Genomic DNA, 24,679 nt, shown 5'->3' with positions numbered 1-24,679 from the left:
TCTGTTTAATACATGTACATCAAATCTAGAGCTTTTTAATACCCATTGGTGTTTATAATGCATGTGAAAATGTACCTTTCAGGATATTTTAATACCCTTTTTAATACCTTTTTAATGAAAAAATAAGACCATTTGCATCCACATTTAACACACCATGTACGCAGTAGTGATAGTGAAATATAAAACAACTTTGCATACCCGATACAACATCGACTGCGGCGATCTGTCTTGTTGTATCTGTGGCCAGGATATATTCGCTGATGAAGTTTGATGTTGTGTCAACGTAGTAGATGACTTTGTTACTGGTATCGACTGCCAGAAACTGACAACCTTGTACAGTGTTTTCAACACAGCGAAGAGGCTCAATATGACCTGTTATTGTACGAAAATTCAGCATGCATATATTGGTGGCGTTGGAAACCACTATCCCCTTACTGTAAAGTGGATGGTTTTCTGGAACAAAACACGATTGTATTTTTAGGATTTTAACCGGATGAGCAACTCAACAAGTTTTGCATTGATGTTCACACATAATTTATAGGGATGACAATTTAAGCAATTTACTATTAGAATATTCGGTCGGTTCAACATTTGAATATTTGTTTTAGATGTAGAAATGATCACGATACGTTAATTAACAATAATATTAATGTTGCTGTATAAGCGTTGTGAATCCCATATACATATGCATAATAACTTATGGGTCAAGGAAGTAATATCAACAGTTGTTTTCCATATAACACTGGATATTTATACACATATGTCTGTAGAATACGAATCACTTAAAATTATTATAGTAAATAAAGGGCAAAGAAGTAATTCTAACAGTGTGGACAAAAGATTGTCGAATTTTCGAGGCGATCTGTCATTTTGTCAAGCACAAGAAGAACCAGTAAAATTACATATAATTTAAACCTATATTTTTTCTGTATGTTCTATATGTGTTCAATTATCATGTCGACAGTCTTTTGTCCACATTGTCAGAATTACTTCTTTGCCCTTTATGCATAATAACTTAAAACATAAATCACGAAGATATTATTTGTAGTACTCTTGGATATTGCGATAAATACCTACTTTTGCAAAACAGTTTTAATGTGAATCTACATTATATCGAACAGTTCGTAAACATGTCTCTCATTTATCGACCCGATATGAAGAACTGCAATTAGGATTTATAAAACGAGGTTACTGATGTAATATCATGTACAAAGCATCCATCGTATTTCCCTCAGGTTTACTTTGAGATCAGAGTAGCGACGTATTTTTTGAAGCCATTCAAAATACTATCCTCAATTAGTCACCTTTTACAATCATGCAATAAGGGGCATAGGAAAATCGTACACACATACGTTTACCTTTAGAGGATAACTTTTGACTTTGTTTACATTGTGAGGAGTAATTAAAGGCCCACTACCGTTCCGAAACGGCTTTAAATTTTTACAAGAGGCCCAAGAGGCCTTGACGGTCACCTGTGTGCTGCTACAGAAAAGCATTGCAAAGTTGGTTCAAATCTGTAAAAAGTATTTACGAATTAGAATAAACTTTAAAGTTGAAGCTTTTAGAATTTTGATTTTTTTTGTTTTTCATTTTGATAGTGTATTATTTACCAAACCTTATGCTTAAAATTCCAATTTGCTTTTGCAATGTTAAACAACAAAACCAAACAAGTCAGTCATTAATGTCAGTGATTTTATAAATTTCACTTTTTAATCTATGAAGATTATTTGGTTCCATCAAATCTGTGAATTCAGAATAAGTTTTAGCCTATTTGACCCCTTTTTGCCCCACCCCTCTGGCCCCTGGGGGTAGGCCAGGCCAGGACAAATATGGATTTGGTGTTAAAATGCTATTTCAGGCTAATAATTCTAACCCAGTTTGACTGATTTCCTATGAAAACAAAGCAAATAATTTTCATAAATGTGTTTTTCCTATATACCCAAAAAATAAAAAAAATAAACTATAGTAAACTTGACGCCCTACCCAGGGGAAAATCTGAGATCCCAGGGCCATGAAATTCACAATTTTTGTAAAGGGCCTTAAGACCTTCCAATCTAGATTTTTGAAGTTTTAGCCTATTTGACCCTTTTTTGGCCCCGCCCCTAAGGCCCCTGGAGGTCGGCCAGGACCAATATGGATATGACGATAAAATGCTATCTCAGGCTTAACATTCTAACCCAGTTTGACTAATTTCCTATGAAAAATAAGCAAAAAATATTCATAAATGTGTTTTTCCTATATAAACTATAGTAAACTTGACGCCCTACCCAGGGGAAAATCTGAGATCCCAGGGCCATGAAATTCACAATTTTTGTAAAGGGCCTTAAGACCTTCCAATCTATGAAGAGTATCAGGTTCCATCAAATCTGTGAATTCAGAAGAAGATTTTTGAAGTTTTAGCCTATTTGACCCTTTTTGGCCCCACCCCTAAGGCCCCTGGGGGTCAGCCAGGACCAATATGGATATGACGATAAAATGCTATCTCAGGCTAAACATTCTAACCCAGTTTGACTAAATTCCTATGAAAAATAAGCAAAAAATATTCATATATGTGTTTTTCCTATATAAACTATAGTAAACTTGACCCCCTCCCCAGGGGGAAACATGAGACCCCAGGGTCATATAATTCACAATTTTTGTAAAGGACCTTAAGACCTTTCCATCTATGAAGAGTATTTGATTCTACCAGTTCCAGAATTTTAGAAGAAGATTTTTGAAGTTTTAGCCTATTTGACCCCTTTTGGCCCCACCCCTAAGGCCCCTGGGAGTCAGTCATGGAAAATTTGTTAATAGAATTCAATGGCCATTTCATAGGGATAATTCTGACAACATTTGACTAATTTTCTATTATAAATGACCAAGTAATGCTCCAAAATGTGTTTTCACTATATAAACTATAGTAAATTTAACCCCCTCCCCAGGGGGAAACCCGAGACCCCAGGGTCATATAATTCACAATTTTTGTAGAGGGCCTTGAGACCTTTCTATTTATGAAGAGTATTTGATTCTACCACATCTGCTGGTGAATCAGGTTTGTTTGTTTGTTTGTTTGATTTATTAACGTCCTATTAACAGCTATGGTCATGTAAGGACGGCCTCCCATGGATGCGGTGTGTTGCGTGTATGTTGTGCGAGGTGAGTGTACTGGGAGACTGCGGTATGTTCGTGTTGTGTCTTGTATAGTGGAACTGTTGCCCTTTTTATAGTGCTATATCACTGAAGCATGCCGCCGAAGACACCAAGCAACACACCCCACCCGGTCACATTATACTGACAACGGGCGAACCAGTCGTCCCACTCCCTGTATGCTGAACGCTAAGCAGGAGCAGAAACTACCACTTTTATAGACTTTGGTGTGTCTCGGCCAGGGGACAGAACCCAGAGCCTTCCTCACAGGGGCGAACGCTCAACTCAAGGCCAAAAGTGAGGCGGTGCCAAGGGAGGCATTAGGAAAGATAAAGTCAGTTAGGAAGAAGAGAAAAGATAAGATCCTAAATTTAGTCGCCTTTTACGATCATGCAATAGGGGCAGCAGGTACAATTCTAACGCCCTACCTGCAGGGCAAATTAATGGAGATGAAGATATTTGAAATTTTAGTCAATTTTACCCCTTTTGGCCCCTCCCACAGCCCCCTGGGGGGTGGGGGTCATATAATTCACAATTTTGATTGACCATATGCCTTAGAAGGTTTGTGCAAAATTTCATTGAAATTGCTTCAGCGGTTTTTGAGAAGAAGTCGAAAATGTAAATTGTTTACGAACACACGACGGACGACGACGACGACGACGACGGACAAAAGGCGATTAGAATAGGTCACTTGAGACTTCGTCTCAGGTGACCTAAAAATGGGAATGTAAAACAAGATCGATAATTTTGTAGAGCCGCAAAAATTATTAACTTACCGTTAATACTATATTTATCATCACCTTCTGAACGATTTGATTAAAATAAATAAAATATTTATTTTCATAACGCGGGTCGTATTATGTTTCCCGCCGTCGTCCTAAATACCGGGCGGTAGTTGACTATGACTGCGCCAGACGGCAAAACAGCGAATTGACTCTCCATTGTTTTCATATATTACGCAGCAGATCTTGCATATGTTTGGTGTCGTAACCTTATTTTAGGTCATCGGTACGCATTTTCTGATGTTATTAATAGTTTTTTTAAGAAACCTTTATATTTTGCTCCGGAAAGGTAATGGGCCTTTAAAATCGAGAAAATAATACTATGGCATGTTTGACATGTGCTCAGTTATCGTTAATATCTTACTGAAAATAAGATTCATTAGATAACATGTTGACCACTTCATAATTATTGCTAACGATTGTAATTTCTATATTACTGCTTACAATGAAAGACAAATGAACACTTATAATGATCATGTTTACTTGTAGTTTTGATAACAGAACTAGTCATACATAATGTATACCAAATAAAGGTCAATCGTACACATAACAGTGAAAAATGGAGTAATATGAATACCATCAACTAACCTGTACAATTTTTTCCGTCTTTATCCAGTTTGTACCCCTCCTTACACATACATTTACCATCGGGTTGTAGATTGACACAGAAATGTCCACATCCCAATGTCGAGCACATATCTATAAAAGACAAGCATACTATTGAGAACCTTCCTTCTTCTTTGATAACATTACAATAAGTTGATTTGTGTATACTTGATAGTGATAAGTTTCATAAAATTTGCACTTCCTACAGATATTGATAATATGCATTTGAAAATCTCATAACGTCTTTGATCTATGTCGTCCTCAGAGGTGGGTATCTTTAAGAAGCTCCGAAGTTGCATAATTATATCAATATTTTTGTTCGTATTATATGTTTCCCATCATTTACGTGTATTAACATACCAGTTACAGTAGGTTTCAATTGGTCCTTAAACATGGTTATTACATCTGGAGAAGTCGACGTACGCCAAAATTTGAGTCTTGGTGTTGACTTGTAATAACAGTGCCAAGAGTTTTTGCTATACACAGTCACACACACATGGTTCTGTGGTAAAGAAACATTCGATGAATTTCATTCTGGATTTGACATTGAATATTTTTTTTATTAAAATGTCACATTTGCGACAACATTTTCCAACATAAGGAATCAATTAAAAAATTGTGATAAAAACATTTCAACCATATCAATTGGTGCAAATTAAATGTTTATCAGGTCACAGTTTAAAATAATCACCGTGTCTACTGCTATAGACTGGAATCTGAGACCCATTCCTCTGTAGATGATTTTGCGGTCCGTTCCGTCATACTGAGAACTTTCAATGGTATATCTCGAATAATCTACCCAATATATTCTATTTTCGACAGCGTCTATTTCAATATCTTCAACGCTTATTAGACTGGTAGTAATGATTGGGACTCGGAGAGTTCCGTCCAGTAATGATCGTTCTATCCGATAGCCAGATGGGGATATATCAAACCAAAACACATACCTGAAAGAAAAGAAAGATGAAGAACCATGGTCAATGAATATTATCTCTTTATAATTTATGCTTTTACATATACATAACCGTCAATTTGGTACACGTTCTCAAACACACGGGAAACCTTTAACTTTGTGATAAGGTCATATGCAATGTCACGGTTCATTACGGCCTTTGACTTAATACTGTTTGATACTCTAATGGGAACTTTACTCAACCGACAAATGCACAAGTGTTTCTTTGAAGAACAACGCTTTACGTGACCTGAATAGTTAATAAAGCATAATTTTACCTCGCCACTGCATCGACTGCAAGAGCACTTGGTTTTTCGACATCATCCTGGACAATGACCTTGTACATGCTGCTGTCCGTTGTATGGACAGGCTGGACTGCTATCCAGTTAAAGAAGCTGTCCGTCCAGTATATATTTCCACTTACCCAATCATACGCTATCGAGGTGAAATACGAACGGGAGATTCCACAGTGAATAGAGTTAGTGCTTCCTTGGTGAAAACGGTATATACATTGTGAAGTGTAGTCGTAAAAGTAGATGGACCCATCTGCTACATTGACATCCATACTAGTTATCATAAGGCCTGGTAATCCGATTCTGGTGAAATTAGATGGTGATGTGGTGGTAACGGTAGTACTGTCACCATTGTAAATATATACACCACTTTCAGCATTATATTTCACAGAAACAATGATGCAAGGATCTGAAGAATAAAAACAGTTTAACAAAATGGACATCAATTTTCCTCCAAACTTTTCATAAAGCAAAAATGATATCGGTATTGTTTTTAATAATATAGAATTTGCTTACTACCAACAAATGAGTTTAAAAATATTATCGTTTAAAGTCCCATTATGCCGTCAAAAAGTAGCAAACTTTGCTGAATGATGGAGCATATATCCCTATGAAAATATCAGCTAATGAAAAATATCCAACGTTTCCATGTTTTTCGAAAACAACAGAAACGCCTCGTTCGAGAGGGGTCCGCATTTGCTGGCAGAGGAAAAGTCAAATTCCCCAAACAAACTTTATAATGACGTTCATATAAACCTTAAAATTAGCCTAAAACTAAGAGTAAAATAACACATTTTCAAATGGGCTCATTTGAACAGGAGTAAGAGCGTGTGAAACTCTGATACCTACGAAGATTTATTGATCGATTTATAAAAGTTGCTTGATATAAATTGAAGAAAAAATCCGAGAATGGCGCGAAAACCCGACGTTATCATGAAGTCACAATAGAGACGTTGACGTTGCGTATTGATTTAGGAAAAAAAGATCCATTGGAAAATCAATGAAATCGTATGTTTAAACGTATTTCATGTCATCAAGCAGTGTGAAAAATTAATTATAAGCATTGATGTCACTGTATGTTAACTTCAACGGGTAATGAAATGAATTTTGTTTGGAAACTTTTGTTAGAATCCGCTATTTTGATCACACAGTTTGCAAACGAAATTTCTTTCATACATCAGTGAAGTTAAACAAATAGTGACATCAATGCTTAATTGAAATGTATATCGAAATCTAACACGTGTTTTATAGTTTTTAATGGCATTCCACGGGTGGCCCACCAAAACTTGTAAATATCCACCCATCATTGAGATTGAGAAGTGAAATAAGTGTGGTTGGTTTAGTTTTGATTATAAATGTTTAAATAACAGGTATGGGCATTTAAGAGCAGTTCCCATGTATGCAATGCATTGCGGTATGTTTTTGTCTGTTTTGGGAGGCTGCGGTATATTTATGTTGTGCTATCTTGTTTAAGTGAAACTTTGTCCTTTTTCCAAGCACACCTCATCCGGTCACATTATACTGACACTGTGCGAACCAGTCACCCCACTCCCTCCTCCTCTTATGCTGAGCGCAAAGTAAGATAAATGATAACCTCTTCTATACTCTAAGTTGTGTCTCGACCAAGGGACAAAACCCAGAGCCTTCCCCATAGGCCTAAATTACAACCCCTTAATAAGATGCTTGATACTGTCGTTTTGAACTAAACACCATATATTTAAAACAAGAGGCCCATGGGCCTTAACAGTAACCTGAAATTTGATACAAATTAGGTATGCCATTTACTAGCCAACTGATTCGTTTGTTCCTTTTGACAAAAAAACACACGAAGAAGGAAACAATTTTGTAAATGTAAAATATTTACATAACATATAGTAATCAAGAACATCAAAATATGATAAATTCATCAATTTATAATGGAAGTTCCAATAAAGATTATCATTGCAAATGGCAATAATTCCTTCATGTACAACCAAATCTAGCCGAAAATATTTTGTATTTTAGTCTCCATACACAAATTCATTAGATTAATGTGTTTACAAGTTCCACTAATATTTATTGCAAGGGAAATTAATCTATCAGTTATGATGGAATACCTATTTTTTCTAATGTTAGTCTGCGTACAATATTTCGCTAATTTTGATGAATATTTACACAAAGTAACAATGAAGATAAAAAAAATGTGCAAAGGGCGATAACCCCGTAAATCAAAATAGAAACTCGTCAGAGATTTGTCTAATATTAGTCTACATGCAATGTTTCCTTAGGCTCGGTGTAGATTTATTAGAGAGTTATCGTGTTCACAAGTTCCAATAATAATCATCATTAGTGCAAAGGTCAATAACTTCGTCAGTTGCAGTCGAAATAAGTTGATTTTCGAACTCGTCCAGGATCTTTCTAATGTTAGTCTACATACAAAGTTTCATGAAGTGATATTATATATCTGTGTTGTTCCTCCTTGTAATAGATGAACTGCTGCCCTTCATTTCACTTAAGCATGCCGCCGCCGAAGACACCAAACAAATACATTTCACTCGGTCACACCATACTACAAAGTGGAAACTAGTTGTTTCCTTACATTTATGGGGAGAGCTAAGCGCGAGCAGAAACTAGAACTTAAAAGACAATGGTGTACCCATACCCTACCTCACAGTCGCGAGTGTTCAGATGTAGACACATTCGGAAGAAAAGCAAAAAAATAGCTAAATACTAAAAACGAAATACTAAATTTTGTCGCATTTTACTATCATGCAATGGGGACAGCAGGTACTATTCTAACGCTCTACCTGCAGGGCCGATGTGTTTTTTCTTTATAGTGAATTTGACCCCTTCCCTGGGAAAATCTGATACCCTATCGCAATGGAAATCTCATTTGATCAGAGATGTGAATTCAGAAGATTTTGATAGTTTAGTTAATCTTCCTGCCTTTCAGGCCTGCGAGGGTAAGCCAAGATCAGTTGGGTTATGGGATTTTGATGTTTATGCTATCTCAGGTTAATAATTCATTATACTATGTTCCGGTCGGTCATGGCAGCCCAAGGTTCAGGCCACCGTGGACAAAACAGGGAGGCAACGGGGAAGGATGTAATAGATAAACGCGAGAGGTCGTGATCGCCGGGGATACCGTGTCAGATTTTTAAACATGCTACATGTAGGTTTACTCTATGTTCCCGGCAGCCCCGTTTCAGGCAACCGTGGACAAAACGTGGTGATCGCGAGACAACGCATAAGGACGTGATAGACAAATGTGAGCGGTCATGATTTCCGTGGATGCAATGCCAGATTTTTAAATTATCAAAAAATTTGCCACGGCTGTCATGGTACAGATGGTGAACGCCACAGGACGTAATAAAACGGTAATGGCGTTACAAAACCTAACACAGCATACGAGGCCGTAACAAACTTCCAGGCGGTCCGTGGTGGAACGGAGAGCAAGCACGTTCCCTAGAATCTTATGATGATTTCAAGTTTTGTGACGTTCTGTTGCGTTTCCTCCACGTTTTATCACTGTTAATGCAGAATAGCTGTACGTTTTGTCTAGGTTTGTCAAGGTTTTGACGGCAAGCCAAGGTGGAGGTTAGCCGTTATGTTGCGTTCTGTCAAGGCACATCACGGCTTGTCGCGGTTGAAAGTCCAACACGCAACGGCATGTTTCGTCTTATTACGGTTTTACGTTGCCAGCAATATATATATGATGGAGTATCATTGCCTGGCCAGGTGCATATTTGCTTCTTGGAATTATTTGTATCAATAGATAGAAATAGTCATTATCAACCACATTTAAACCATCAAATTATACCACAGCTACTATTGCAAAAGGCAGATAAAGTGAGAACCATTACAGAAAAAAAGTATTTGCGTAGAAACACTTGGCTATAATAATTATATATTTATACAAAATATAGTATTTTTCTTCTTTTAACACATTTTGTACTTAGAACGTGTTTAAAATGACATTTCCGGCAATACATATTGTTTCATTTCATCCAAAAAAGCCCGGCATCAGACTTTCATCCCTAGTAAGCCTTGGCGGACCGTAAAAAACGTATCGGAGCTTGATCAAAACGTGTAAAACGTAGCAGACCTCATCAGATCGTAACAGGCCTATAGAGAACGAGGTGGTATTTTTGATAGACGGTGCAAAAGACGTAGTGTACCTTTAACCTTCGGAAACAGCGCTTTTCGTTATTTTCACGGTCCACCACGTAATCCGTAAAAGACAGCTAGCTCAACTTGAATACAGAGACAAAGATAGCCAAAATTCCACGGCGCACCACGTTTCGGGCAAACGGGGCTAAGTTTTACGGCCCATCGATAACTAAGGTCATTAGTATTAGGATATAAACAAGGACCCTATCTAAAAATTCAGGATAAGAAAAAGGCAAGTAAAAACTAAAACACAAATTGTAAATGTTGATTTAATAAAAAGAGTTGCATATAATAAAACCATTTTGGCTAAAACACATGAGAAAAATGATGCACAATGTTGATGAAGCAATGAGTGAGTGTTACGTTGATATGATGATAAGATGAACGTTCAAATTTTGTTAAAAATGCTGATCCCTTTGAGATAGTTTAAAATACGATTATGTCTCAGGACCGTGGTCGCCGGGAACATAGTGTGAACCTAGCATTATAAACTGCAGGAAAAACCGAAGTGCATCTTTAACTTCTGGTAGCAACTTTTCCCCTTCCCTACGACCTGTTGCGTAATCTGTGACGACTTTGGCAAAACTTCGCAAGACATAACTCAACTTCAATACAGAGGTAAACTTTGCAAAAACTCGGTGAGCTACGCTGCGGGTAAACGGGCCGCAGTGAACACTTATTTACTATGGAAATTGAATATATAATGCTCAAAATATGCTTTCCCTTCTATTAATTAATAGTATTTTATTCTATCACATTTACAATTAGAAGAGATTTAGAAATGTTAGTCAACTTTACTTTACTTCTTTATATTCCTTCAAAATTATCATATTATTCACAGAAATGGTCGTATGTCTGAGAAGGTTTGTGCAAAATTTAATTGAACTTTAACTGAGTTTCGGAGATAAAGTCGAAAAAGTGAATTCATTGCGAACACACGACGATTAAAATAGGTTATTTTAGGCTTCGTCTCAAGTTACTTTTTGTTTCTATAATTGTAGGTCAAATAACGTCTTATTTACTGCCACCGTCATTTATAGTCTGTTTCCCATGCATGTGGTGTGATGCGAGTGTTTTATTATTTAAGTACGTGGTGCGTCTTTTGGCAGACTGGTATATTCGCATCTCAAGTGACCTAAAACGATCATTTGTCTATTTTAATTCTACTAGACAGACATTAAGGTCTACTTTTATTCTACTAGACAGACATTAAGGTCTGTTTTTATTCTACTAGACAGACGTTAAGCCTGGTCATTACTAGCGAAGATTGAATTTATATAGCATCCTGCGCACTGTTACTAATCTACTTATAACCCACTTGAACCAGATGATTTTAAATACGTCTACTAATTAGCACATAAAAGAAATATCGTGTGCGAACCGTTCTGCAAGGTCTACAAACACAAGAACTATCATAACATATACATAATTATTTCCTATTTCATGGCTAACTGGTCATATTTTACTAGTTATACGAATATCTTGTACCTTCCGATTACGGTCAATGACATAAGCAGAATTTCAAATAGTTGGATAAACTTTTAAAGTTTGAAAGGTATGTGCAATCTTATTAAAATACATATCCGTATATCACTGCGTTGGATGAGAACGAAGTGTTATAAGGATCTGTGTTTCAATCAGATTGAGGTATGGGATGATTCCTTAAGTTCAAGTAGAAGTCGTCTTAAAGAGCATTGTTCCTACCAGAAAAAAAAGTGGACTCAGAGACCGGTTATCTCTTTTGTAGATTTTGTTTTGATCCCATCATCCATTCTTTTTTCGAGCCGTGAAAAGTAATGGCTGATCACAGTTCACTTTGTGACTTTGACTTCCGTCCGTCGGACTTTTCCGACGCAGCAGTTGGCCTATCTTAACATCTTCGTAATCTTCTGCTACTTTGAATGCAGTCATCCAACCCATAAATGAGAACATCGAGAACCAGCAGGATGAAATAGTGAAATTGAAACCAACGGAAACCTTCAAAGTGAAATAGGACGACACATTCCAGATATCATGAAATATAAGAATCAGAGAAATAAAGTAAATAACATGAAACAAGAGGCCCATGGGTTTTTAGAGTTCACCTGAGTTCGAATATAGAATGAAACAAAGACATATAAACACTATATATTGGCTCATTAGGCCCTTGAAATCAGTCAGTGATTTATAAATCTAACTTTTTAATCTATGAAGAGTATTTGGTTCCATCAAATATGTTAATTGAAAATAATTATTTTTGAAATTCTAGTCATTTTGACCACGATTAGCCCTGCCCCTCTGGTTTCTAAAGGTCAGCGAGGACTGATAAGGATATAATAAAAGGCCATATCTCAGGGTAATAATTCTAACCAAGTTCCCTTCATTTCCTATGAAAATTGAGCACAAAAAGCTCATTAATGTGTTATTCCTATACAAACTATCTTTCATTTTATGAAGAGTATTTGGTTCCATCAAATCTGAATTCAGAAGGAGACTTTTAAAATTTGAGCCATTTTGGCCTCTCCCACAACCCCTGGGCGTCGGCCAGGACTAGTACTGATATGATGTTAAACTACTATCTCAGGCTAATAATTCTAACAAAATTTGACTCATTTCCTATGAAAATTGAGCAAATACTGCTCATAAATATGTTTTCCCTATATAAACTATAGCAAACTAGTAAACCTAACACGAGGAAACAGGAGACCCCAGGGTCATATAATTCTCAATTTTTATAAAAAAAAAACAAAACCTTTAGACCTTTTCATCTAAGCAGAGTATTTGATTCTACCATTTCTGGAAGAAGATTTTCGAAGTTTTAGCCTATTTGACCCCGCCCCTGGGGGTCAGTCATGGAAAATGTGTTAATAGGATTCAATGGCCATTTTATACTGATAATTCTGACAGTATTTGACTCAATTTCTATTACGAATGACCAAATAATGCTCAAAATGCGTTTTTCCCTAAATAAACTATAGTAATTAAACTTAACACCCTTCCCAGGTGCGAACGTGAGACCTAAGATTCATATAATTCACAGTTTTTATAAAGGGCCTTAAGACATTTCTATCTATGAAGATTATTTGATTCCATCACATCTCTGAGTGGAGAAGAAGATTTTTGAAATTTTAGTTAATTCTACCCCTTTTGGCCACTCCCACAGCCCTCTGGGGTATATAATTCACAATTTGTTTTTTGACCTTATGCCTTAGAATGTTTGTGCAAAATTTCATTGAAAATGCTTCAAAAGTTTTGGAGAAGTCGAAAATGTAAATTGTTTACGGACAAACGAGGCACGACGAAAGACAATAGGCGATTAAAATAGGTCATTTGAGACTTCGTTTCAGGTGACTTAAGACTCCGATGAAGATAATGAAGAGGCGGATTCTGAAAATCAAGCTTCAACCCGTGCTACAGGAGGAAGAATGACGCCCATATCTGTTGTTCGGAAACATCCGACATGAACCATACCCCCAAAAAACGACACAGAAAAGGAAAACAATAACAATGTTCCGTACAATGGATCGACACCATTGCTGGATTATTCCCAGTACTTTACGATGTACTCACGGATAAATGATTGGTCCGAATCCGAGAAGGCGGAATATCACTGCATCAGTCTTCGTGGTCTTTCCCAGCAAACAATTTCTGTTTTGTCCGCGTGAAGATTTTAGTGAGTTGTATACAGCACACCTGAAAGCAAGAAGCCAGGGAGATGTCGTGTCCGTGAGTGGAACTTAGCCAAACGGTTAAAAAGGTTAGCCTTTGAAACTTGTCTAAGTGTTGATCATGCACTTTTAGACGTCCTAGCACGAGACGGATTTTAAATCTTTTGAGAAGACGACGCAGAGGACTATGCGGTATGATTCAATCAAGAAGGCTGAACACCAAAGTAAAAAAATCGAAATCGGACAGAGCAATTAGGCTGACTGACTTAGATTCGGACGTTCATAGTCAATGAGCAGGAGGTGAAAGTACTACAGCAACACGGCCAACGACAACTAAAGTCATTTAGGGCAAAACTACACGTCAAGATTCTACAAAAGCTGCAAAAGTCTGATAAGCAGCGATTTAATGGCCGATGCTATATATAATTGTGGAAACCATGGCCACAAAGATTGCAGAACTGACAGGAAACGACGTCAACCAGGAGGAATCGTGCTCTTTCAATAACTCGGGAAGCTGGACGGTGTAGTCGATAGGGGCCATTTGATTACACAAACGAAAAGACCCAAAGCGGATACAAACGATTGATGTTTTATTCCATGTACTGTCCTCGGTAGTGGCGTTGATTTTTTAGATGATACTATAGCGAGTATTTCAATAACATCGTCGGCAAATCATAGGATTCCGCAGATACTTGTAATCCCCGACATTCCGGAGGTCGACATCAACAAGTGTCACATTAGTCTGACCCGAGAGCATTTTAAATATCGTCAGGATGGATCCGTGAAGTCTAAGACCGTTGACGCGTGGGCATTCAATCCGGAAGTAAAGTTACAAGTTATGCTTAAAGGGACTGCAAGTGATGGAAGTCCAGTTATAAACTGTGTTAAAAAGAACTGTCATTATGAAATTGTTTTATTTCATCATTGAACTCATGCTTTGTAAGAAATTCGGGACAATTTGTGTCTTTTAAGGGGGGAATAGTGTAATGACGGCGTGAGTAACTTTTTTAGGGTTAGTGTTTTATCTCTAAAAATATCAATGTGACCGGTGGGGTATGTTGCTTAGGGTTTAACTTTACAAGAAGACACAACACGAATATACTGCAGCCTCCCAAGACACGCACCATTCACTACATACATGTTACACACCGCCTACATTGTACAATGTAGGCCGTCCTTACATACCCCTGGCTGTTAATAGGACGTTAATCAAGCAAAGAAACATACTGACAACGGACAACGAACCAGTCGACCTACTCCCTGTATTCTGTGCGTTAAGCAGGAGCCGCAACTACCATTTCTATAAAAAATATAATATTCAAAATTTTGTGGCCTTTAACAATCGCCAGCAATTACAATTCTAACGCACTACATGCCAATCTAATTAAAATTAAACTTGTTATTTCGCTCAATGCATCGGAATTACAAGTCTAATTTTGATTGTCCGAATTACTCGATCTCTTCTACAGAACACACTTAATTAGAAGATTTAAAATATGTTTTTGTTTAAATATGCCTAAACGTATTTCTGCACCTAAATTCTGAAATTCATCATATGAGTTTTGTCATTTCTAGAATCACAAACACTAACTAAATATAACATATTCATGTACAATTATTTTTTTACTTAGTTACATTGTGTCTACATAAAGGCTGATTTTGCGGTAATAGTTTCACGTAAATTTAAAGCAATGGCCGATATTACAATATAGAACGCGTTATTATAGCTATGCACGTATACGCATGTGCAACTGGTTATATTTGAATGGCGATACAAATACCGTGTGTATAACTAAGCGAGTCAGTCGTTTTATGTCTTTATGTCGCTTATTGAGTATTTACGTATCTACATACAATCTTTAAATATCATAAATAAATAATTAACGAAAACACGATTATATGATATTTCAATAATATATAACACATTTTGTTGACACAGTGTTATTTTGTATGGGTAGCCATGTCATATAGTCTCAGCCAACATGAATATTTTTGCTTGTCGGGTATGAGACATTACTACATATAGTATGCAATGTTGCATGTTAATGGCTTTCTACCAGATATGCTGGTGTTATTTTACTGTCGAGGTATCAAATGATCATTGCAGCTGTTTAAAAATATGTGTATATCTCGCTGTGTTAACAACACACGTGGTATAAAGTCTACGCAAGCTGATTGGTTGACTCAGTGAACTTTCACTTCACTATCTTTTCCATTGTGTCATGTAATGAATTATGTAAGCTGCTGGATTGCAATTGGAAAGCACATGAATTGTGGTTTTAGTATTATGTAAAGTTTGGTTGATTAAATTTGTTTGTTTAATTGACGGCATATTAACATCCATTGATTTTTTGTATATTTCAATATCACTGAAGCATACTGCCGAAGACACCAAACAACACACCCCTCATCTGGTCACATTATACTGTCAATGAGCAAACCAGTCGTCCCTCTCCATATATGCTGAGCGCTAAGCAGATGCAGAAACTACCACTAAAATATACTTAGGTGTGTCTCGGCGGCTAGGGGACAGAACACAGAGCCTACCTCACGGGTGAGTGCTCAACACAAGGCCAGATATTTAAAAGTGGTTTGTTTGTTTGTTTGTTTGATTAATTAACGTCCTATTTACAGCCAGGGTCATGTAAGGACGGCCTCCCATGTATGCAGTGTGTTGCGCGTATGTTGTGCGAGGTGCGTGTTTTGGGAGACTGCGGTAAATTCATGTTGTGTCTTCATGTATAGTGAAACTGTTGCCCTTTTTATAGTGCTATATCACTGAAGCATGCCGCCGAAGACACCAAGCAACATACCCCACCCGGTCACATTATACTGACAACCGGCAAACCAGCCGTCCTACGTTATGCTGAGCGCTAAGCAGGAGCAGAAACTACCACTTAATAGACTTTGGTGTGTCACAGGGGCGAGCGCTCAGCCAAAGGCCAAAAGTGAGGTGGTATCAAGGGAGACTCTAGGTAGAACAAAGTAATGAAAGTGATTTGATTAATAGATTAATAACGTTATAGATAAAAATGAAATTCCACAATTTTCCACTTCATAAAAGTTACGAGTTCATTAGGAAATACATTCCATATTAAACAACTTCAAACTAATATACGATCATGTTTTGCTATCATCTGGTTATTATCAAGTCATATGTCTATTCATACCCTTTTTTTAACTAGATTGATATTCCATACGTCAAGATAAAAAAGTGAGTTATTTACTAGTTAAGCACTTTTGATTTGATAGAGCGATTGTTGATATATCTAAATGTCACATTACTTATATGCTATGAGTTGATGCGAGACATTCGCTATGAAAGATTACGAGACTAGGTCACTATCTAGATACAGTGTATCTTAACTGCCGTTGATATGTTTTATGAATTATAATGTGTGTGCGATCATGATCCCCATATAACATGTGTACTAGGTACGTAATAGGAAAAGGTAATTGTATAGTTATACAAACATATAGAAATTCTCTGTAGGCAAAACTATTTATTAAAACCAATTGATAATTTATATAAAATATCTATAGCAAGAATCAGATTGTCTTTACATAACTTAGAAATTGAAAAATGGTCGATATTATAATATAGAAAGGCCACAGAGAAAATGTGAATATTATAGATGTAATGAAATTGAAGATGAATTTCACTTTATATTGCAATGACCTTTTTATGTAGAAACCAGACAAAAATAAGTAACAAGAAGCCCAGTGAAGTTAACGATCACCTGGTATTTGATCCAAATGAGATTATGTCATTTACTAGCCAACTAATGCCTTCCGTTCATCTTAAGTTCCAATAATGATCATTTTTGCGAAGGCAATAACTCCTTCACTTACAGTCAAATCAAGCCAATTTTCAATGATATTCCAAAACAAGTTTATTCACATACAAGTGCAAAAATATGTAATATTCCTATGTATAGGTGCCTACCTGTTTAAAGAGATAGTTAAACTTGACCATAAACACGCTACCCCAAGAAGGAACGCTGCCGGGCGATCCATATTTCTTGTGTAATTGTTCGATTAATTAACGACCTATTAACAGCCAGGGCCATGTAAGGACGGCTTCCCATCCATGTGATGTATGTAGGTGTGGTGCATTTTGGAGACTGCGGTATATTATCTGTTGTGTCTTATTGTATTGTTGAACTTTTGTCCTTTTTATAGTGCTATATCACTGACGGATGCTGCCGAAGACACCAAGCAACAAATCCCAACAGGTCAAAATGTACTTACAACGGGCGACAAAGTCGTCCTACTCCCTGTATGCTGAGCGCTAAGCAGGAGCAGTTAGTTTGTTTATTGATTCATTAACGTCCTATTAACAGCTATGGTCATGTAAGGACGGCCTCCCATGTGTGCGGTATGTGGCGTGCATGTTGTGCTAGGTGTGTGTCCTGGGAGACTTCCACTATACAAGAAGACACTACAAGAATATACAGCAGGAGTAGAAACTACCACTTTTATAAACTCTGATGCGTCTAGGCCAGGGAACAGAAGCCAGAGCCTACCTCGAAGGGTCGAGCGCTCAACAAAAGGCAAAAAGTGAGGTGGTGTCAACGGAGACATTAGGGAGAAGAGAAAAAATAATAAATTAGTCACGTTTTTACGATCATGCAATGGGGCATAAGGTACAATTTTAACGCCATACCTGCTAGGCCTAGTTACAAAAGACTGCTAAATCTCATTCTTGTGGAATCCCTGCAGGTAGGGCGTTAGAATTGTACCTGCTGCCCCTATTGCATGATCGTAAAAGGCGACTAAATTTAGGATCTTATCTTTTCTATTCTTCCTAACTGACTTTATCCTTCCTAATGCCTCCCTTGGCACCGCCTCATTTTTGGCCTTAAGTTGAGCGTTCGCCCCTGTGAGGAAGGCTCTGGGTTCTGTCCCATGGCCGAGACACACCAAAGTCTATAATTTGAAATTTGGATTTCCATCTTTTATTGGGAATATGTTTAATATGTATTATGCAGGTAGGGCGTTAGAATTGTACCTGCTGCCCCTATTGCATGATCGTAAAAGGCGACTAAATTTAGGATCTTATCTTTTCTATTCTTCCTAACTGACTTTATCCTTCCTAATGCCTCCCTTGGCACCGCCTCACTTTTGGCCTTGAGTTGAGCGTTCGCCCCTGTGAGGAAGGCTCTGGGTTCTGTCCCATGGCCGAGACACACAAAAGTCTATAAAAGTGGTAGTTTCTGCTCCTGCTTAGCGCTCAGCATACAGGGAGTGGGACGACTGGTTCGCCCGTTGCCAGTATAATGTGACCGGGTGGGGTGTGTTGCTTGGTGTCTTCGGCGGCATGCTCCAGTGATATAGCTCTATAAAAAAGGCAAAAGTTCCACTATACAAGAAGACACTACATGATTATACCGCAGTCTCCCGAAACAGTGCCCTGCAGGTAGGGCCTTAGAATTGTACCTGCTGCCCCTATTGCATGATCGTAAAAGGCGACTAAATTTAGGATCTTATCTTTTCTTTTCTTCCTAACTGACTTTATCTTTCCTAATGCCTTCCTTGGCACCGCCTCACTTTTGGCCTTGCATTGAGCGTTCGCCCCTGTGAGGAAGGCTCTGGGTTCTGTCCTCTGGCCGAGACACACCAAAGTCTATAAAAGTGGTAGTTTCTGCTCCTGCTTAGCGCTCAGCAAACGGGGAGTGGGACGACTGGTTCGCCCGTTGTCAGTATAATGTGACCGGGTGTGTTGCTTGGTGTCTTCGGCGGCATGCTTCAGTGATATAGCACTATAAAAAGGGCAATAGTTCCACTATACAAGAAGACATGACATGAATTTAACTCAGTCTCCCAAAACACGCACTCGCACAACATACATGCAACACACTGCATACACGGGAGGCCGCCCTTACATGACCATAGCTGTTAATAGGACGTTAATTAATCAAACAAACAAACAAACAAACTCCCGAAACACGCACCTCGCACAACATACACTTAACACACCGCATACATGGGAGGCCGTCCTTACATGACCATAGCTGTTAATAGGACGTTAATTAATCAAACAAACAAACAATCCATAATAAACGGCCACGAGTCATGTTTGTTATCAGTTTGAAACTAAATCGACACAATTATGATCGAGGAAAAAAAACCCAAAATTAAAGTAATACGGTTACGCACAATGTATATTAACTGCAGTAGACGTTTGTATAAACAGCGTTATGTATACGAGCTTCGTTAAATCGTAGGCATCCAGGAAGTATTCATCTAAATAATAATCCTTTAATAGAAACATCGTCAAGGACTTTAAATTAGCATTGAAAAAAACATAACAGTTCTTGTCTGAACCAAAATTAATATACCTATCTTTTTCTTCGCAAGATAATGTGTTTACATCTAGTGTTACAAAAAATAAATATACCATCACACATTATAAACAATTGTGTATTTTAAAGATATATCGACTCATTCCTTAATTCTATGGGATTGAAGGCAAACTATAAACCGTAATAATGTTCATCAATGGAGAGATTTTATAAAGTAACAACAATGTCATTAAAGGGACAATTCACTCAGGCAAATTCTTTTACATAACCAAGAAGCAAAATATGGCATAAATGTATTGTTCTACATTTCTTATGAAACATATAACATAAAATATTGACAAATTCCACGTCATTGTTTAATATTTTAATTAATATCGTTGAAATATCAATTCGTTGATCAATACGATTAACAGGCACAATATGGACGCTGTACCCATACCCGAGCCAAAGTCACGCACGTTAAACAAATAAGCTACATAACCCCTGAGAAGGTGATAAAATGATTTTTAGGCAAGACAATTCGCCTAATAAGGTAAACACACTACTGTCAGAGCGATTTGAGCAGTTCTAGACAAAAGTTGCATTACTCTACGAGCAAGGGACATGGTTCGGCATACAAGAAGTTCGACCACAATGTGTAATAACGGACAGCGAGCGAGTTTGAACATCTACACACATGTCACAACCATAGGCTTTTCAGGCATATCACAGTAAAACCGACTGATCTAATTTCCATTAGAACTGGGTTTTTTTTCGATATATGTACAAATTTTAATGTTTTCTTCGACTGAATTGTCCCTTTAAGACATAAATTATTAATGTAAAACACGACCATTGTGATCATATATAGCATCATGCAATCTACAATTGACATGAAAGTAGGTTAAATTGTAGGGCAATACTTTATTGCCAGTTTACAAATGATGTTATACGAGTTTCTTTATATCGATTAAACGAGTTCAATTTTGATATATATTTGTTCTATCATTTATTAATTTGATACATGTATATATCAAGCCTTTTAGCTATCGGTATATTAGCAGATCTGACCGATCTTATTGAGACTTATTTCCAATTACATATCTACAAGTGTAAGATTCAAAATAGTAACATGTGCATGAAGGTGATTCCGTTTCTACAAGGTGACTTTCAGAGCTCTATGGAAACATTTTTTCCGGCACTTTTTGTTTGTTGTTTGATTTATTAACGTCCTATAAACAGCTATGGTCATGTAAGGACGGCCTCCCATGTATGCGGTGTGTTGGGTGTATGTTGTGCGAGGCGAGTGTACTGGGAGACTGCGGTATGTTCGTGTTGTGTCTTCTTGTATAGTGGAACTGTTTTTCCGGCACCACATAACAGATTATGTCATAAATAATTGTTACAGTATAATGGGTGTTTTAACATGCGTAATCTACTGTATATGCCGTAAATGTATGTCATTGGTGAACAGGTCGCTTATGTGAAATTAATCCACATCCCTACAGATAAAATCACAATCATATTTTCTTACAAGCTTACAGACTAGTCCAATATTCTTTGAAAAAGATTACGTTTAAATTTCAACAATGATCCATTATGAGTATATGTACATGCAGGTGTACAATATGATATATTCCTATATATAGGTTCCTACCTGTTTCAAGAGAGATGTTTAATCTTGACCAAAAACACGCTATCCAAAGAACGAACGCCGCAGTGCGATCCATATTCAAAGATGTATATTACACACAATGTAGACGTGAACAAGGAAGTCTTTATCACGTGATCATCATGCAAAACCAAACAGATTGTATACTGGGTAATATTATCATGTAAAAAGACAACATACAATAGCATTTAAACAATAAGCTTTAACATTTACCTCACTAAAGATATTGTCCCATTTTTGAACATTTCTTGGTTAACTTCAATATAACCAAGTTGAATTGTTTGATAAAATTAACACCTTATTTTTAATGAAAGTCATGTAAGGACGGCCTTCCATGTATGCGGTGTGTTGTGTGTATGTGTTTTGGTATACTATGGTATATTCGTGTTGGGTCTTTTTGTATAACTGTATGTTTGTTTGTTTGATTAATTAACGTCTTATTAACAGCTATGATAATGTAAGGACGGCCTCCCATGTATGCGGTGTGTTGCGTGTATGTTGTGCTGGGTGCGTGTTTTGGAAGACTGTGGTGTATAACTGTATGCATAACTGTTGGACTATTGACCTTTTATAGTTCTACATCACTGAGAAATGTCCCTGAAGACACCAAGCAACACATCCAACTCGGTCACATTATACTGACAACGGACAAACCAGTCGTCTAGCTCCCTTTATGCAAAGCGCTAAGCAGGAGCAGAAACGAAAATATCACTTTTATTAGTACGGAAACATGAGGCCCATGGGCCTTAACGGTCACCTGAGTTAGAATATATAATGAAACAAATAATGAAACAAATTAAAGACATATAAACACTATATGCTGGGCCTTGAAGTTGGTCAGTGATTTATAAATTTGACTTTTTAGACTATGAAGAGTATTTGCTTCCATCAAACCTGTGAACTTAGAGGTATTTTTTGAAATTTTTATCATTTTGACCCTGTTTGGTCCTGCCCCTCTGGTCCCCCAGGGGGTCATCTAAGACGGATCTGGATGTTAAAATGCTATATCTTAGGCTATTAATTCTAATCAAGTTTGAAATAATGTTCACAAATATGTTTTTCCTATATACACTAAAGTAAACTTGACCCTTCCCCAGGGGGTAACGTGAGACCCCAAGGTCATTTAATTCACAATTTTTATAAAACACCTTAAGACCTTTCCATCTATAATTATTTGATTCTACTATATCCAGAATTTTAGAAGAATTTTTAGTTTTAGCCTATTTGACCCTTTTTTTCCCCGGCCCTCTGCCCCCAGGGGGTCGGCCAGGACCAATATGGATATGATATTAAAATGCTATCTCTGGCTAATAATTCTAACCAAGTTTGACTCATTTCCTATTAAAATTGAGCAAAAAATGCTCATTAATGTTAATAAACTATAGTTAACTTGACCCCCTCCCCAGGGGAAACGTGAGACCCCAGGGTCATATAATTCTCAATTTTTATAAAGAACCTTTAGACCTTTCCATCTAAGCAGAGTATTTGATTCTACCATTTCTGGAATTTCAGAAGAAGATTTTTGAAGTTTTAGCTTGTTTGACCCCGCCCCTGGGGGTCAGTAATGGAAAATGTATTAATAGGATTCAATGGCTATTTTATACTGATAATTCTGACAGTATTTGACTCAATTTCTATTACGAATGACCAAATAATGCTCAAAAATGCGTTTTTCCCTAAATAAACTATAGTAAACTTAACCCCCTTCCCAGGTGCGAACGTGAGACCTAAGATTCATATAATTCACAGTTTTTATAAAGGGCCTTCAGACATTTTTATCTATGAAGATTATTTGATTCCATCACATCTCTGAGTGGAGAAGAAGATGATTGAAATTTTAGTCAATTTTACCCCTTTTGGCCCCTCCTACAGCCCTCTATGGGTATATAATTCACAATTTGTTTTTGACCTTATGCCTTAGAATGTTTGTGCAAAATTTCATTGAAAATGCTTCAAAAGTTTTGGAGAAGTCGAAAATGTAAATTGTTTACGGACAAACGAGGCACGACGACAAACAATAGGCGATTAGAATAGGTCATTTGAGACTTCGTTTCCGGTGACTTAAGACTCCGATGAAGATAATGAAGGGGCGGATTCTGAAAACCAAGCTTCAAACCGTGCTACAGGAGGAAGAATGATGCCCATATCTGTTGTTCGAAACATGAACCATACCCCCAAAAAAACGACACAGAAAAGAAAAACAATAACAATGTTACGTACAATGGATCGACACCATTGCTGGATTATTCCCAGTACTTTACGATGTACTCATGGATAAATGATTGGTCCTTATCCGAGACGGCGGAATATCACTGCATCAGTCTTCGTGGTCTTTCCCAGCAAACAATTGCTATTTTGTCCGCGTCCGAGGTGCAGAATTTTCGAATGGTATTTTTTAGCATTAAACAGAAGATTCTAGTGAATTGTATACAGCGCACCTGAAAGCAAGAAGCCAGGATGATGTCGTGTGCGTGATGGAACTTAGCCAGACGGTTAAAAAGGTCAGCCTTTGAAACTTGTCCAAGTGTTGATCATGCACTTTTAGACGTCCTAGCACGAGACGGATTTTAAATCTTTTGAGAAGACGATGCAGAGGACTATGCGGTATGATTCAATCAAGAAGGCTGAACACCAAAGTAAAAAAATCGAAATCGGACAGAGCAGGAGGTGAAAGTACTACAACAATAGATGACATGTTTTTTTTGTTTCACGGCCAACGACAACTAAAGTAATTTAGGGCCAAACTACACGTCAAGATTCTACAAAAGCTGCAAAAGCCTGATAAGCAGCGATTTAATGGCCGATGCTATATATAATTGTGGAAACCATGGCCACAAAGATTGCAGAACTGACAGGAAACGACGTCAACCAGGAGGAATCGTGCTCTTTCAATAACTCGGGAAGCTGGACGGTGTAGTCGATAGGGACCATTTGATTACACAAACGAAAAGACTCAAAGCGGATAAAAACGATTGATGTTTTATTCCATGTACTGTCCTCGGTAGTGGCGTTGTTTTGTTTAGATGATACTATAGCGAGTATTTCAATAACATCGTCGGCAAATCGTAGGATTCCGCAGATACTTGTAATCCCCGACATTCCGGAGGTCGACATCAACAAGTGTCACATTAGTCTGACCCGAGAGCATCTTAAATATCGTCAGGATGG

At 37.4% G+C, this 24,679-nt stretch overlaps 1 protein-coding gene across 1 annotated transcript in view; it reads right to left on the bottom strand.

Moving 5' to 3' along the window:
• LOC138321471 (low-density lipoprotein receptor-related protein 6-like) overlaps positions 1–21,650 on the bottom strand; it is a 56,080-nt gene extending 34,430 nt beyond the window's left edge. The window contains exons 1-6 of the mRNA XM_069265198.1: positions 21,497–21,650; positions 5,745–6,168; positions 5,206–5,461; positions 4,875–5,016; positions 4,497–4,607; positions 199–453 (exon numbers count right to left, since the gene is read on the bottom strand). Of these exons, the coding sequence (XP_069121299.1) occupies positions 199–453; positions 4,497–4,607; positions 4,875–5,016; positions 5,206–5,461; positions 5,745–6,168; positions 21,497–21,569 (1,261 nt within the window). The 5' untranslated portion in view covers positions 21,570–21,650. The remainder of the gene's footprint in view (positions 1–198; positions 454–4,496; positions 4,608–4,874; positions 5,017–5,205; positions 5,462–5,744; positions 6,169–21,496) is intronic.
• Between the last annotated feature and the right edge of the window lie 3,029 nt (positions 21,651–24,679).

This window comes from Argopecten irradians, chromosome 4 (genome assembly GCF_041381155.1).
Source record: "Argopecten irradians isolate NY chromosome 4, Ai_NY, whole genome shotgun sequence".
Classification (NCBI taxonomy): domain Eukaryota; kingdom Metazoa; phylum Mollusca; class Bivalvia; order Pectinida; family Pectinidae; genus Argopecten; species Argopecten irradians.
Note: the sequence above shows the minus strand (reverse complement) of the source record. Positions and strands in the feature narration are given on the sequence as shown.